Here is a 15,888-nt window from a genome sequence, read left to right as displayed (position 1 = left end):
TAAACCTGTAGTGCAGAAAGCCAACCAAATTCTGGGCTACACCACTTTCATATCTATCTGTACTCAAGAGTTCAGGTTATAGGGTAATGAATGGGCAGCTCTGTAGACATTCCTCAGAGCAATTTGAATATTTTAACGTAATAATCTCCTCTTTGCATGCAATATAGATATTCAAGAAAATATTTCCCTTCAATATTAAACAGAAAACAAATCCAAACCTACAACCCTTCCAAGGTGTTTCACACTTATCAAAAAATACAAAGATTTCAGACTGAGGATGTTCCTTATTACATTTTACCATATTAAACATGACCATGTTCAACATTTCAACGTGAGGAGGAAAAATGTAACATTATTTTGAATAGAAAAAAAGTTGCATAAAAATCAAAAGCAAAAGAACTATGCAGAACACTCCATGATCCTACTGCTAGTAAGCAACAGAAGATGGAGATTAGTGCCCCTGAAGTATCCATTAAAGTTTCAAATATTGAAATTGTTTCTTCAGTCTCCCTCAAATCTTAACTCATACACCAAGACATGCATTTATAATAGGAAAATACATATTATTACAGTTATTCTTAATCTAGGGTGTGTAGTTTCTCAGTGTTCCATACCTCAAATTCACTGTGGAGCAGCAACATTGAACCTTTCTGGCAATACTACTCTTTCTGGCTTATCGGAACATTCTCTGTCATCAAGAAACTCATTCAGAATTACCTGTTCCACAACTTGATTTCCCATCAGCAACTACTATGGAAAACTTTAACTTACACATTATTAGTTTAAGAATGACTTTTGTAAGTTATACAAACAGGTCTATTCAGCTAATTATCTGTTTCTGGCAGTAAACAACAGCAAATTCTACAGAAAGCTATAAATACATGGCAAGCAAACAACTTCACTTCCCTAAAATACCTTTCCAGACTCCAGCAACTGATGGTTCAAGGACACTGCAAGCCAAAGGCACTGTCTTTATCCCTAATGTATTTTTCCTCCATGAATATATTCAATTGTTTCTTGAAGCCATGTAAGCTTTTAATATCCACAATCCCTGGTTCAGAAAGCTCCATAGGTTAATAATCTATTGTACACAAACCTGCACCTCCCATTTGTTTTGATACCAGTACAGTATTTAATTTGATGCTATAATTTCTATTGAAAGAAAGAGTCAATAAAGAGATGACTGCATATCTTTTCCATGTTACTCTTTTTTCAGGTACCTCTATCATATTACTCAGATCTCTCATCAGTCAGACAACAATGAAACCTTTACTTAATTTGGTGTCCCTTACCAAGGAGGTTGGGATGGGTTATCTTTTCTATCCCATCTGTGATGATTATGATTGAACAAGAATTGTACAATATTTGAGAGTATACAATGAATTTATGCAGTAGTCATAACGATGTTATTCTCTTTGAAATGAAAGCTAACATTGTCATAAAACTAATACAAGCATCAAGAGCTCCTTCCTGAGTAGCAATTACTGTGTCAAAAGTTATTGCTGCATATGTAAACCTAGGATTATTTACTTCCCCATAAACATTATTTTATAATTTATCCACATTTTTCTTTAGAGGGCTAGACAAAGAAAGAAAATTATATGGAGAGATCCTGAAATATAGCAGCAAAATTCTGCCTATAGTCTGCCTCAAACTTCCCACTTCCTTATTTTCTCTCTATTCCATTAAATAAACTCTTTTCACTATAATGTATCTTCCAAACACTGGCCATTGAATGCACAGATCATTGTTTTATGCCTCTGTTTCCTACACATGGAACATCTTAGTTTTCAAGCATTTGAGAATTACCTTAGCCTAATAACAACCCCAAACCATAAAAAAGGTTTTTATTTTACTTACTGTGATTCTTCAGAAGCAATTGGAATTAATCTTTTTGGTCTTGTTTGCATTTTGTTTTGCCTTGCAAATGGCTTAATGTTCAAAACCTCTGCTCATCTCAAGCAGCTCAGTCACTGCCAAATCGTTGTTCTCCTAAACAAACAGCCACAGCCTAAAGTTTCTTGTAAAACTTCATGAGCAAGTCAAGCTTCCCAAGCACTGCCAAATCTGTGAAGTCCAATATCGCTGGAGACTGGCCAATACCAGTTTTATTGACATAAAATTGGGTTGCTAAAATTTTGTTATATAGAGCTGATTTTTCTTAGTTTATTAAATTTGCAGCACAAGCTGCTGATCATCTTGTAATCTAGCAGAGCAACTACAGTGCAGTTTTGAACTGAAAAGTAGATTAGGTTAAAACATAGAGATATATTTGGGATGAGAAAAAAAACATCCCTGCATTTTGAAAAATATATAATAAGCCCTCATTCCAATTCAATTATAAAGCAGAGCACATCAAGTAACACTTTCACACTTCCAAAAAGGAAAATAATTGCAATAATTGCAATAATTAGGGATCTTTACAAGAATTTTACAAGAAAAATTTAAATGCACTGCTTTTACAAATGAAGTTTTGGGAAATAACCAATATCACAGAATTCTCCCACTGCACCAGAAATAACATCCTTCAGGCTGCAGGCAAAGGATGAATATAGATGTAGTAGCATGGGTCTGTGTAAACCCTGGGGGGTTATAGAAGGGGTGATTGCAGTGATTGCAGTGACTCCTAACATGCCATAAGCAGCACCCACACCTCACTACACCTCCCCTTTATATCAAAGAGATGTAAGTGCCCTGTATTCTCAGAGCACTTGCACAAAAACACTACCCCAAGTAAAAACAAAGAGTACAAGATAGAATCTCGCCTCAAGAAGGGGAGTTAGTTTTCTCCATGCAAATGCAAAGCATGCTCTATTCACATGTTTCCAGTTCATTGTAACATTAAAAGCCCACAGGTCATGCTTGTACAATGCAGTTAACATAAAACTAAGAGCTTACTGCAATCAAAAGGAAATACACCTCACTGGCATTACTTCAATAATTGACCTAGCCCAGGGTCGTTTTAAAACAGTTTAAATGCATCATTAATCCAGGTATTCCAAAGCAGTTTTACTAATATGCTATAACAATTTAAACAGAGAAGCAAGGTTGCAGTCAGCATGCATTTAAAAAATAATAATATAATATCAAAATATGCCAGACATGCAGAAACCAGAACACGAATGCCGTAACACAAAAGAGAAGGCATAGGAAACACAACAGCAACACAACTTAGAAGTTCAAGACATATATTTGATGGAACATATTTTCCTTATTATTTTCCTTGAAGTATATTTGCATTACTTACATGTTTCCTTCCTATCACTTCCATTCTAACATTCTAGCACCTTCTCCACATTTATTAAAAGATAGTAGCTAGTCTCTTGAACAACCAGTCAGTAAACTGGAGATTAATCTGTAATATGAAGAAGGTTACTAAATGGAAGAGAAGGTCATTTGATTTCTGATCATACATACCAGGAGACAAGGAGATTAGCAAAGTGTATTATAAGGATGGCAGCCCTGGGCAAGTATTTTTGAATTATCTTATCTATGGTTTCCTAAATAAACATACACATAAAAAATCTGTATGTGAGTCCACTGTCTAAAGAGTAGACACAATTAACATGAAAGACTGGAAATAATCAAGGGCATAAATGAAATGAGCCAACATCATTATTTACTACAGATTTCAAGACTTCTCAAGTAGAGGAAGAAAAAACATTCAATAGATAGTTGAAAGTTATGGCTGTTCAAAAGCTGAACATAAAGTCAAGCCCACATGCAATCTGTTTTTAAAGAGGGATGAGAGACAAGAACAAAAAACTCCAAATTTATTAAAAAATCCCCAACTTAAAAATGCCAAAGACACTGTAGATTGCGCCCAATTTATACTCATTAACATATGCTTCTCCATGTATTCGCATAGTGCTTTTCACAAAATTGTTTCATTCCTCTCAAGATTGTTGGCATGTTACACTAAGAAAAATACATTCCTTCTCCCTGTAGGAAGCAAAGATGGTCTCTTCACCTTCTGCCCATAAACAAACGTATACGAGTGCACATATACATGCATATACATATAAGTAAAAGGAAAAACTCAAAACCCACACTAACAGCTATCACAATTTCTTTAAAATGCATTGAAAAAGAGTTTCAAGTCTCACTGAATTTTAGTTTTAAACTTAATTCAGAAAGACTTTGACAAATCACAGAACAAACATTTCCACAACACAAGAAAGTGGCAAGTTTTTCCAAAATCTATGTCTTTGAGGGGTTACGAAGTGCACAGTCCTGGCCTTGCTCTCTGTCATTGTCTAACCCTAGCCAACAGCCAAGCCCCATGCAGCCACTTACTCCCCCACCAGTGGGATCAGGTGGGGACTTGGAAGGATAAAAAACAGAACACAATGGGCTGAGATAAAGACAGAGAATAGAGAACACAAAAGTCACGCGCACAAGCAAAGCAAACAAGGGCAGGCAGGTGTTCAGCCATGTCCAGGGGAGCAGGGCCCCATTGTGGGTAATGGTGACTTGGGAAGACAAACACCATCCATCTTTCTTCCCTCCACTGTATATACTCAGCATGATGCCATATGGTCTGCAATATCCCTTTGACCAGTGTGACTCACCTGTCCTGGCTGTGTCTCCTCCCAGCCTCCCATGAAACTCCACCTTCCTCCCCAGCATGGCCATATGAAAACCAGAAAAGGCCTTGGCTCTCTGCAAGCCCTGCTCAGCAAGAATGAAAACATCTCTATATTATCAACCCTGTGTTCAGCACAAATCCAAAACACAGCCCCATATCAGAAACTATGAAGAAAATTACTCTAAATTGTCTCAGCTGAGACCAGCAGAATCTCTCATGTTCATTTGTCATTTACATCCATTCCAGATGCAGAAGCAGGTTGCTGCTTAGCATGATGCCATCTCCATTTCCTTGTTCCCAATATAAAATGCATTTTTTCTTCATTGCTTCTGAAGGAGACATCTGTTGTGAGTCCTGAGCACCTAAAGAAAAATGTCTCTCACATGTTCATACTGAAGTTGCTTCAAAGAAAACACCTTTATCTTCAGTGACTGCACTATTGTGGGGTCTGCACATGCACTACAGCACTTAGAATTTTGTTGAGAAACCACTTCAGTTTAACAGAAAGTAAGACTCACATTAATAACAACTCTTTGTCAAATAGTTTCTCTCAACATTATGTTTAACAATGGTTTAAACAATGTCTCAGCATATTTACTGCTCTTGGTGCAGCCTCTCCTCAGGGAGCAAGAAAACAGGGAAGGGAAGACTGGGAAAAACTACAGAAGGTAATGGACCTTGCTTCTAGGCAAATTTATTATCCATTCCCCTGCAGCTTTGCTGCTTCTCCTGATGGAGCTCCAGAAGTTTTCTGTCCTCCTCTGAAGCACTTCCTGCTCAAATGGCATGTCTGTCTACATTGCTAAAAATGGCAGATTTCAAAATCCGTTAGTATAAGTGGTTAGTGGAGATGATCACAACTTCACTTTCATGTTAGTAAAGCCTAGGCTAACATGTCTGTTCTGGCTGCACTTACATTGGGCTTGTGTTTCTTAAATGGATTACTTTAGGGAAAACAGAGATCTGAAACCACACCCCTCTCAATATAGTTCAAGCAGTATCACTCAAAATAAAATCTGACCTCCATGGAGGCAGGAGCATCTCCATGTACTTGGAGAAATTTCCACTGCATCACCATTATTGGAAATTAATGTCAAGGATGCCGGAAAAGATTCAATCTGATGTGAAACACAGGTTACATATACTGCAGGAATATTTTGATGCGAGACTTTTGTATGCAGTTTTTTTTAGTTTCTTGCTAATTTTTAGAGACATCACAAGTATTTTTTATTCTCATCTGTGTTGTGTCTTTAATGATTCTGTAACTTTAGAGGAGAATTTGCTGTTCAATGTCATAAAAGTTCTGAATTTACATTTTTATACTGGTGTTATAATTGTAAAATTTGATCAGCAATTTGAATGTCACTTTAGTTTATATTGAGCAATTTTGCAAAAACAACATCCATTCAAGTCTGTCATTCATTTAGGACTCAGAGCAAACGCAACTCAAAATGTAGTCATTTATCAGAGTCTGAGAAAAATATAAATATACTGCTTGTTGGATGGCATTAATGTGTCTTTTAAGTGCATTCTCCGTGCTAATGTGAAACTACTGCTCCATAGAAAAAGCAATCTAAAAATTTCCACAACTCAGTCCAATACAGTAATTTACCCAGGAGCTAAGTGGAATATCAAAAGCATCAAATAATCTGAAATGTGGAGGGTTTCTCCCCAAGTAAAAGCAAATTAAAAAGAACAAAACTGGCAAGAGATGGAAATGTGCTGCTAGGTTGAAAATAAAAGTGGAAAAAACACACTAGGCATTGTGCTCTCATATTTAAAAAAAATAAATATTAAAAAAGTCAATTATTGCATTAAACCATGTATTAATTCTGTTCAAGACAGATGATTCAGAACTGGGGAACCACTGAAGGATGGGGCTTCAGCACTGGATTTGGTGCAAATAGTCTCTCCTCAAGTTATCTAGTAGCTGTCTCTGGCTAACTACTACTGCATCTGTGTGGGCTTTGCCAGGTACAAGCGAAGTTTTGCCAAGGATTAAGTTAAACTGCACAGAAGGTTTTCAGTTGCCATCATCTTCTGGAGCTGTCTCTTGTGGGTGGGGACATCACAAACCTCTCTAGTCCATGAGTACTGTTTGTCCTTGCCTCCTTGGACACAACCAAAAAGTTTCAGCAAAGTTACACAAAGTTCATTCAAAAGTTACGTTACAACCACAAATTTTAGACCAGGAATTGGATGATAAAACAGAAATACAAACTGCCTGTGACAGAAAACTGTTTTATCTAATGCAAAATTGGGTGACTTTAATCACAGTGAGGCAAAAACACATGGGATAAAGTATTTATCTCACTGAAGAGGAGCCGTTAACACTACAGGGCCTGTATTTCCCAGGCATTAGCTCTGAACAGAACACAGGGAGTCCTTCCTCTTCCCCATCTTCATCTATAAAAGGAACTTGTCATGGACTGCTATGAAATGTTCTTACTTGTCCTAAATATTTGTTTCCCTTCTCCTAGTACTTAACTGATAGAAAACTATTTACAGGGAGCAAAAATAAGTAAACCAGCTAAAATTTTCTAAATAAATGCATCTGTTATTCCAAATACAAGTATGAAAAATTACGCAAAAAATTAGGCAAATGAGCACCTTAAGTTAGTCTGATAAATCTACACTTACACACTTCAGTAAGCAATCCAATTTCTAAAGCCCCCTGTACTAATACTGGTGTCCTGACAAAATTCTAGTTTAGATAATTACTCTGCCTAGCTAAATCTCTTAGCAGTATCACATGCTGTCATAAACCACTGTGTAGCACAGAAGAAAACTGCTCAATTGCCATTGCTTCTTAAGCACAGAATCAATGGTTTATCACTGATCAATGAAACATTTAAGTCCTACAGGCCAGATTTTCTAGTCTACTACATCCAATTTACACTATAAATTTTGCATTACAAAGAAACAAATATAAAACAGCTACTGGCAATGCACAGGAAACTGCACTGGACATGGTAGCTCTCGTGAAAGAAACATGACAGGTTTCATGGCACTGCACATTCATAGCACTGCCAATGGCACCAAACTCCAAACTTCTTGTTGCTGCAGTTCTCATGGGGGTGGACTGTTCACATGGCTCTGAAGATGACACAAAAAATATTCTTCAAGTTCTTCAGAGAAAAGTCTGTCATCAGGGTTATACTGTTCTGGAGGTGGTTTCAGATGATCCAATGAAGCATCTGCCAAATACCATTGTGTACTGTCATCAGGGATTTGGCTGAAAACTTCTGGCATGGGAGGGTAACCAACAGCTGGAGGTGATGGTGGGGGAAAGGGATGCTGTAGTTATCTGTTAAATCCACATGTGATGAGAAAGCCTCACATTTCAGCTAGTGACTGCTTCCTAAGGGCAGTGGTGTTCAATAAACAGGATTTGACCAGAGAAAGATATAACAGGAAATTCCTTCAATAGTATCTGCCAAGAGATCTTAAAATGACAGCATAAGGAAACATCGCCCCTGTGAAACATGACAGCTCTGACCCTGTGGAGTACAAGCATCCAGAAGAGAGTGGGATAGTGTGGCCTACATATTTCTATGTTAGCTGGACATACACTTTGTCATTTTTGTTCCTGCAATTCTCTTTGTTATTAGTTTGGTGATTAAATGGCTGACTTGAATCACCAGGTGTTTGCATAGACTTGGAGCCATGTCATGGAAAAATGTGTGAAAATCATGGAAATTAAGGTAAAAAATTTGAAAATAAGAAAGATAAGCATGAAGTCCTGTTAAATCCCTGTAACAGATTTTCCTCCTCTTCTTTACCTCTTGAGAAAACCATCACAAGCAGGTCTCTCCCATGGTGGTTCTTATAATTAAAAGGGAAAGGATTTCTCTTTTGAAGACATATTTTGAATAAGACTATCCAGAAAAGTATATCACACAGTGAAACCCTTACAAATGTGACAACTGTCAAAATCAGGTTGAAATCAATGAACCATTGCAGAGTTTGACCCCAAAAACCCATTTACATTACATGCTGATTGTGGCTGGGATAAAATTAATTTTCCTCACAGCCGTTGGTAGTGGGCTGTATTTTGGATTTGTGCTGGAAACAGGGATAATGCAGGGATGTTTTTGTTGTTGCTGAGGAGGGCTTACACAGCACCAATGTCTTTTCTGCTTCTTGTAGTGCCCTGACAGTGAGGAGGCTGGGGCTGTACAAGAAGCTGGGAGAAGATACAGCTGAAAACAACTAACCAATGGGATATGCTATACCATATGGCATCAGAGTCACAATAAAACTGAAGGAAGAGGTGACAACAGGAGCGATGGCATTTGTCTTCTCAAGTAACTGTTATGCATAATGGAGCCCGACTTTCCTGGAGAAGGCTGAACACCTGCCTGCCTAGGGGAAATGGTCAATTGATTCTGTGGTTTCTGCTTGCCTGTGGGGCTTTTGCTTTACCTATTAAACTGCCTTTACCTCAACCCATGAGTTTTCTCACTTTTACCCTTTGGAGTCTCCCCTCCATCCCACTGAGATGGGAGCAGGAGTGCAGTAGTGTGATGCTTACTTGCCTGCCAAGGTTAAAACATGACACACTCAAATTCTCAGAAGGTTCAGAAAGAAGTTCAGAAGGTTGCCATCTCCTAAGGAAGCCTCTTCATATTTTAAAGAAACCATTAAAAGAAAGTGACTGTTAATTCTTTCAGTCAACACAATTTGACCATGAGGTACATTTAAAATACATATAGAAATTTCAGTTTGGGATTCCTGAATTGCATTGAATTTAACTTGTTGATCTCTGAATTAATTTTTCCAGACTAATTTAAAGTAGGCAAGATGTCTGCTCCTGGCCCAAATCCATGCAAACAGTCAGTACACACATAGTTTTGCTGCAGTCAATTGCTATAAATGTGTGCATCAGCATATTGCTAAACAAAGACCATAAGTTACCTGTCTGAGCATTAAAAACAAGGGAAAAGCTGAATTGTTCTTTCTTCTATACATGAACAGACACCTGCCTACACACATAGCACACACTGTGCAGTCTGGCTCCTGACCAGGATGTACCTGTAGTATCACTGCTCTCCTTTACAGCCAGACACAAGAGAAATTCCTTGCACAGGGAGATGAGAAGTTCAGGAAAGAACTGAGCATCGTGTCCCAGTGAGGGGAAAAAAACAGGTATTCCCCCCTAGTAACTGAGCAATTTTGCACCCCGCTGCTTCAATACGGCCATGGAATTCCCTTCATCACAATAGTCTTTCTACAAGTCCAAGTGTCGGCATGCACAGAGGTTTCTTGATCTTGTGTTTTGATTTGGATTAAGCCAAAATGACTATGCACAATAAATTAGCTGAAATGCATTACAAATGCTGAGTTAAACAGAAAGAAAATTAAATATAGAAACCAGTCTGTTTTATCCTGTAAGACATACTCTACTTAGTAACACTCCTGAAAATTGATAGGTATTAAATTAACCACAGGAGGGCTCCCTCTGGTATACTGAATACAACAGAAGCATACTGTTTTAAGATACAATACTACTTTTGGCAATAAAGTAACAAAGGTTTTAGAACTCAAATTATATTTTCCTCTGTAGGCTCCAATATATACAAGGCAATGAAATTATACATGAACAATTTAGGCAAAAGAACTGAATTACATATTAACTGCGTAACTTAAAACACCTAAAAGGCAAACTCAGGTTGCCAATGCTCTGCATTTTAAGGCACTAAGCTCTGTTTTCTCGTGCCAGGTACAGGAACTCTTAGAGCTGGCAGACCAGTGCAGCAATCAGCACAGCAAATTAACAGGGCCTTAGAATAAAAGAGTATTGAACACACCAGGTCCCGGCTGCTACTCTGAGGAGAGAAATGATGGCTTGCTAGGAACAGTACATGCATAGAAACTGAGCAGAGAAAGTGAAGCTTCATATTATCAGTATTTTTTATGGTCTGACAGGTACTCTCCCAAAATAGTACAAATAAATGTCAGCAGCAGTCAAGCAACTACTTTTGTAGACTTGAGCCTGTTTGTCACTCTATACTGTATTTACTACTCTGCTAAAGAGAAACAAAACTCTCCTGGCTCATAAGTTTGCTTTTTGTGAAAGCAAAGTAAATAATTGAGACAGTGGAACTAAATACATAAGTAACCAACAGTGCCCTAACAGTGCAATAATAGATAATAGGTGCGTATTTATGTCCTAACCAAACCATATTTTGTACAAGATTTTGCAGCTGTTGAAATCAACCAGAAAATCGAGGGAAATACAGATGGGGGGACAGGGGAGGCAAAGAAAGTTGTGCTCTCAAGATCTTCTTTTATGCACCAGAAGCAGAATTTGCTACCCCAAGCTTTGTACTTTGTTGGCATCAACAACAGTGAGTTGACAGAGTTAACTGTCCTGGAAAATTTATGATTATCAGAACCTGTGTGGTATACAGTGATAAACATTACATTCCTGGGTAAATTTAAATTTTCACTGCTCTCACAGACTTCAGAAACTAATGACTGTTTGCAAGACAGGATTCAGGCTGAAGTTCCTTTCTGTATTCAGAAGACAAAGTCAGTACTTTCAGAACCACCAGACTTAGTAAGTCGATTTCGTGCCTGTTTGCCAACTACAATAGAGGCCTAGGATTTGTAAGGACTAAGTTCTTATCCTAAGGAGTTCATTTAAATCCATGCCTCGCTATCCCATGAGAAAGGTGTAATCTTGGGGCTAACCAGATGGAAGCACAGGCTTCACAGGACAGTGGAAAGAGAGCTCCATGACTATCCCATGGAACAATGTTTCCCCCTCGCAGCACAGCTTTTGCTCTTTGTTCTGGACACCATGCACAAAAACAAAAAAAGGGCCAACACCATCACCAGTTTGTCCAGTAGAAGTGCCTCATTCGGGAGGTTGAAGCAGCACCCCTCACTACACCAGAGCATATGTGAAACAAAGCCAGAAATCTACCTTCTTTCCTTACTTTATACCTCATGAAGCATTTCACTAATGCACCTGTAAGTATTACAGAGCTACTGTGACTAAGAGATGCTGCTGTTCAATCCAATTTTAAGTGAGAACACTTGACACCAGGAAGCAGGGATGTGATAAATGAAAGAAAATACAAAATGAAGTTGAAATATATTAGGGGGTACTTCACTAGACTGCTCGCCTTTCAGTCACCACCCACACTGGCCTCCCATATGAACAGAAAGAAACATATATCATAATACCTATATAATACCTGTATAGCAGACACTGGAGAGCTGCTGCAAGAAATTCAGTACTTTTACATGAAGTTATGCTTCATATACTGACAGAGTATGAACAGACAAGGGTAAAGCTCTACTGTAGCCAAACAAAGTAACACTAACTTTAAGCAGCATGAGATAACCAGGTTTGGACCAGGATTACATCCTACTGGTTACACTAAATTGTTGCTTTTCCTTCACAGGTTAAAAAAAAAACAAAACTGAAATTAAAAGTTTTATCAGCATAATTCAGTAACCAAACCCCCCGGTCTTGGAATTTTTATTAAAAGGTCATTCAAGATATTTGCATCACATACATAGTATCTCAATGACAAAACAAAAACCAACTCCCCCTCCAAAGTTAAACTAACTGTAAAAAATGTAGTCAAAACTCAAGGACACCATAATGTTTTAAGGATTTTTTAAGACTTCTTTTTTAGAAAGGCAATAAAAAAACCCTATTCAATTTCCCTTATTCCCACACTATTGCACGGAAGGCAGTCTTGGAAAGATTAAACTAGAAATAAACTATAATTTTTTTTTTTTTTCCCTTCATGTCTACCATTTATGCCAAACTGTATTTTATGGAAATCAGGTTGCACCACATAACTTGGAACCTTTACATCTACATTTACCCTTGAAGTTCAACCTTAAATAATATGATAAACCAGAAGTAAATAACAATAACCAAATTACAAAAAATCAAGCCTATCAAGTTCTCAAGTGAAAAAATGACAGCTTTAAAAAGTTTATATTAAATGAAGGTTCATAGAGATTAATAATGTTTATAGAATTAATGTGAAGCGATCAAAATCATTAATGTTGTCTGAAATCATAGTTGTATCATTTTCTCATTTTTCAACTTTTCCTAAAGAGCTTCTCTACTCAGAAACAGAACTGTCACAATGAAAAAAAAAATTCTTATGTAACTTATTGCAGCACTATTTTCATGAGAAAAGTCAACTTAGTTTGTCATATCAGAATTTCTAGATAGCAGTAAAGAACACAAGTGCCTCTTCTAGGCACTGGAAATGACACAGTCCCCAGGGGACACTGTTCTACCATTGATAGAAACAGACTATTTTTGCATTGTGGACTGCTTTTAAACAGCTTCTCTGCTTACTGCTGTCAGGATATCAATACCTCCTCCATCAGACTGCCATCCCTCCTTCACTCCTTCACTCCGGCAAGGAGCTGAGGTGCTGGGAGAGGCTGACAGAGCCCTCATTCACAGGGAAGTTTGGGGATGTTTGTTTCAGCAATGAAAAAAAGCTTAATTTAAAAGTAGTCAAAACATCATTTCACCATGCCATCTCCTCAAAACCATCTAATGATCTATAACATGAATTTAATTGTTCTTAAGACAGCACATTTATAAACACTACTGTCAAGGTCAGAATACCAACTAAACACTCATTTTACCCACGAAGGCAGAACCAGCCTGTAACTAAATTATTGAAGTCACATACAGCTCTGCCTCTCTCCCATGGCCAGGACACACCACAACAGTCCAACTGTACATCACTAGCATGATGTGTTGATTGTATACACATACCTTTGTAACCTAACATGATCTTGGGATAGATAAGAAAAATCTGCTGCAATTTCAGTAGGTCTGACCTCTAAACTTAAGTCACACTAAGTATCAAGAAATTGAATACCTCAAGGGCAAAGAATAACTGTGCTGAGTGTTTAAATTCTTGCATCTGCTACTAACTTAATAGGGAAAAAGAAGTTACATTTCTACAAGGATACTATTTCTAACGCAGTCCTTTCTAGTATGACCTCATTTCTAGGGTAGTCGCAAAGAAGTCTTACAATTTTCTTTATATTTCAGGGAGTTGAACTCAAACTCGTAATTCAATCCCTGTTCCTTGTAAGTATTTTGGGTTATAATGTGCACATCAAAAGACTTAAGTAACCTAATTGCATTACTTGTCCGTACTTCAACCTTCCATCCTCACTGAGTAATGACATTGCCAACATGATTTCAATACTTACCATGATAACAGAACTACATTAGAGTCAGCTGTAAAGTTCAAAGTTTCACTGCTCATTTTTATTGTTTTTCCATTAAACAGTCCCATTACTGCTCAATTAGTATTCAGACTGGGAGAAAAGGGAAGGGGGGAAAAAAGGAGAGAAAAAAGGAAGCTACTACAAAGACCTTTTCAGAAAACTTAGGATGTAAAATTTTTTTGGATCTCATTAGCAAGCCTCACTAGTCCTTGACATATGCTTAGCTGTTTATTTCTTATACCGCTTTATCCAGAACCTTTTTTTTTTTTTTAATAGAAAAGCTCCCTGTGTTATCAAATCATGTTCTACCTAGAGTGCACTCATGAACATTAGAAATTTCAAGGCATGTGTGTTCTCAAGAGCCATGCAACACACATGGAAATCATTATTTGCATTGCATACTTTCCTTTCCTAAGTCACAAAGTAAATTAGAAACTGCAAAGACTGCAGTGTGCACCTTGTAAACTAATGACAGACACTTATGATCATGTATAATTTTCTTTCAGCAGAAATTACTTCCAACTAAATTTCACCACCTGACACCTACTGCATTTTAAAACCCATGGAAACATAAAGTAAGCTTCAAATTAAGAAGCTATCCTTAACTTCCTCCTCTAGTAATATTCAGCATATTTCATTAACTAAAGTTATGATACTTTGGAGGACTAACTTCTGTAATGGATACCCTTATTAACAAAGACTCAAATATGTTATAAAACAATTGAAGCCATTGACCATACATGGGTGATGACCCTTGAAATGAAGGCTACTAATACACTAAAATGATAAATGATGCCACCTAATACACTCTAATGTGAAGGCTATGTTAGTGGTAAACAAGCCAAAAGATCATACAATCCCATAATTTCTTACCAATGATCTATGATACATTCATGTTATATTCAAATTACACTACAGTTACGGTGTAGGAGCATTGTACTGTTGAACAGAACAAACACAAGCTTTGGTAAATTACACGCAGGGTTATAAAGAAGCACATTACAACAACTCCCTAAAACTAAACTTCACTTAACACAGGTCGTACTGTGATTTATGAGCCATACATAAACCCATCAAGCTGTAGAATAACTCAAGCAAAAAACAGCTTATGTCAACTGCTCTTATTAATAGCAGTGATCGAGAAAACCGTAAACTGAAAATATTTGAAAGTTCTTTGTGGCATCAGTCTGACAAGCAGTTTAACACAGCGTCGCCACATCAGGTCACAATAGTAATATTCAGAAAAGAAAAAAAAACTGCCAATCACTCCTGTCGAATTTTCAACAGAGGAGGAAACAAAAAAATCTCGGTGGTAAGACATCTACGTGGATCCTAAGCAATTTCAGCGGACCTACAGCCACACACCAGTTCGAGAAGTATTGCAGAGAGGCAGGCAAACAAAAGTTGCAGTAAAACCTCCACTTCTTGTAATGAAAATTAGAGCCCAGCATCACGCTCAGCTCACCAACGCAGCACACAAAATCCCACGTCCTCCTAATTTCAGAGGCAGCCTCTGTGCCTGCTCGCCCCTTGCCCTTCCCGGTGATGCCCAGGCGGGCAGACTGGGATGCTCTCACAACTTTCCTGCGCGGCGGCAGGACAGGCACACGTGCTGCCGCTCCCGCTCCGCGCCCCGGCCGGCGCCGGGCCCCCGCAGCCCCGCCGGGGGCCGGAGCCGGGGCCGTGCCCCGAGGGGCGGCTGCCGCCCTGCGCCCGGCTCTGCTCCCGGGAGGCTTCGCACCTACCTGCGGCTCGGCGGCTTCGGGCGGCTTCACCAGGTGCTTCTCCTTGTAGAGAGACCAGAGGCCGATGTCAGGCAGGAAAATCAGAGCCGCGGTGAAGAGCAGCGTCATTTGCAGAAACCTCTTCTGTTTCCTCTTCATGGCCAAAGCCGGGCTGCTCTGCTGGCGGCGGCGGTGTCAGCTCCCCCAGCACCGCGGGGCCAGGTTTTTCCCTGCCCGCAGTCCCTCGGAGGGGCCCGGCGCCGCGGAGAAACTTCGCCCGCCTCACGCCTGCCCACCCGGAGCCCGGGCGGGGCCGCCCCCCGCAGCGGCGGCGGCGGGGCCGAA

The 15,888-nt window shown here is 38.8% G+C and overlaps 1 protein-coding gene across 2 annotated transcripts in view; it reads right to left on the bottom strand.

The window, feature by feature from the left end:
* GALNTL6 (polypeptide N-acetylgalactosaminyltransferase like 6) overlaps positions 1 to 15,828 on the bottom strand; it is a 425,327-nt gene extending 409,499 nt beyond the window's left edge. For both annotated transcript variants that reach the window (XM_015624627.2, XM_033513661.1), the window contains exon 1: positions 15,565 to 15,828. In XM_015624627.2, coding sequence (XP_015480113.1) covers positions 15,565 to 15,702 — 138 coding nt within the window. In that variant the 5' untranslated portion in view covers positions 15,703 to 15,828. The remainder of the gene's footprint in view (positions 1 to 15,564) is intronic.
* Positions 15,829 to 15,888: the final 60 nt, after the last annotated feature.

Source organism: Parus major, chromosome 4 (assembly GCF_001522545.3).
Source record: "Parus major isolate Abel chromosome 4, Parus_major1.1, whole genome shotgun sequence".
Lineage (NCBI taxonomy): Eukaryota > Metazoa > Chordata > Aves > Passeriformes > Paridae > Parus > Parus major.
The sequence above is the reverse complement of the archived record's forward strand: the minus strand, read 5'-3'. Positions and strand labels throughout refer to the sequence as shown.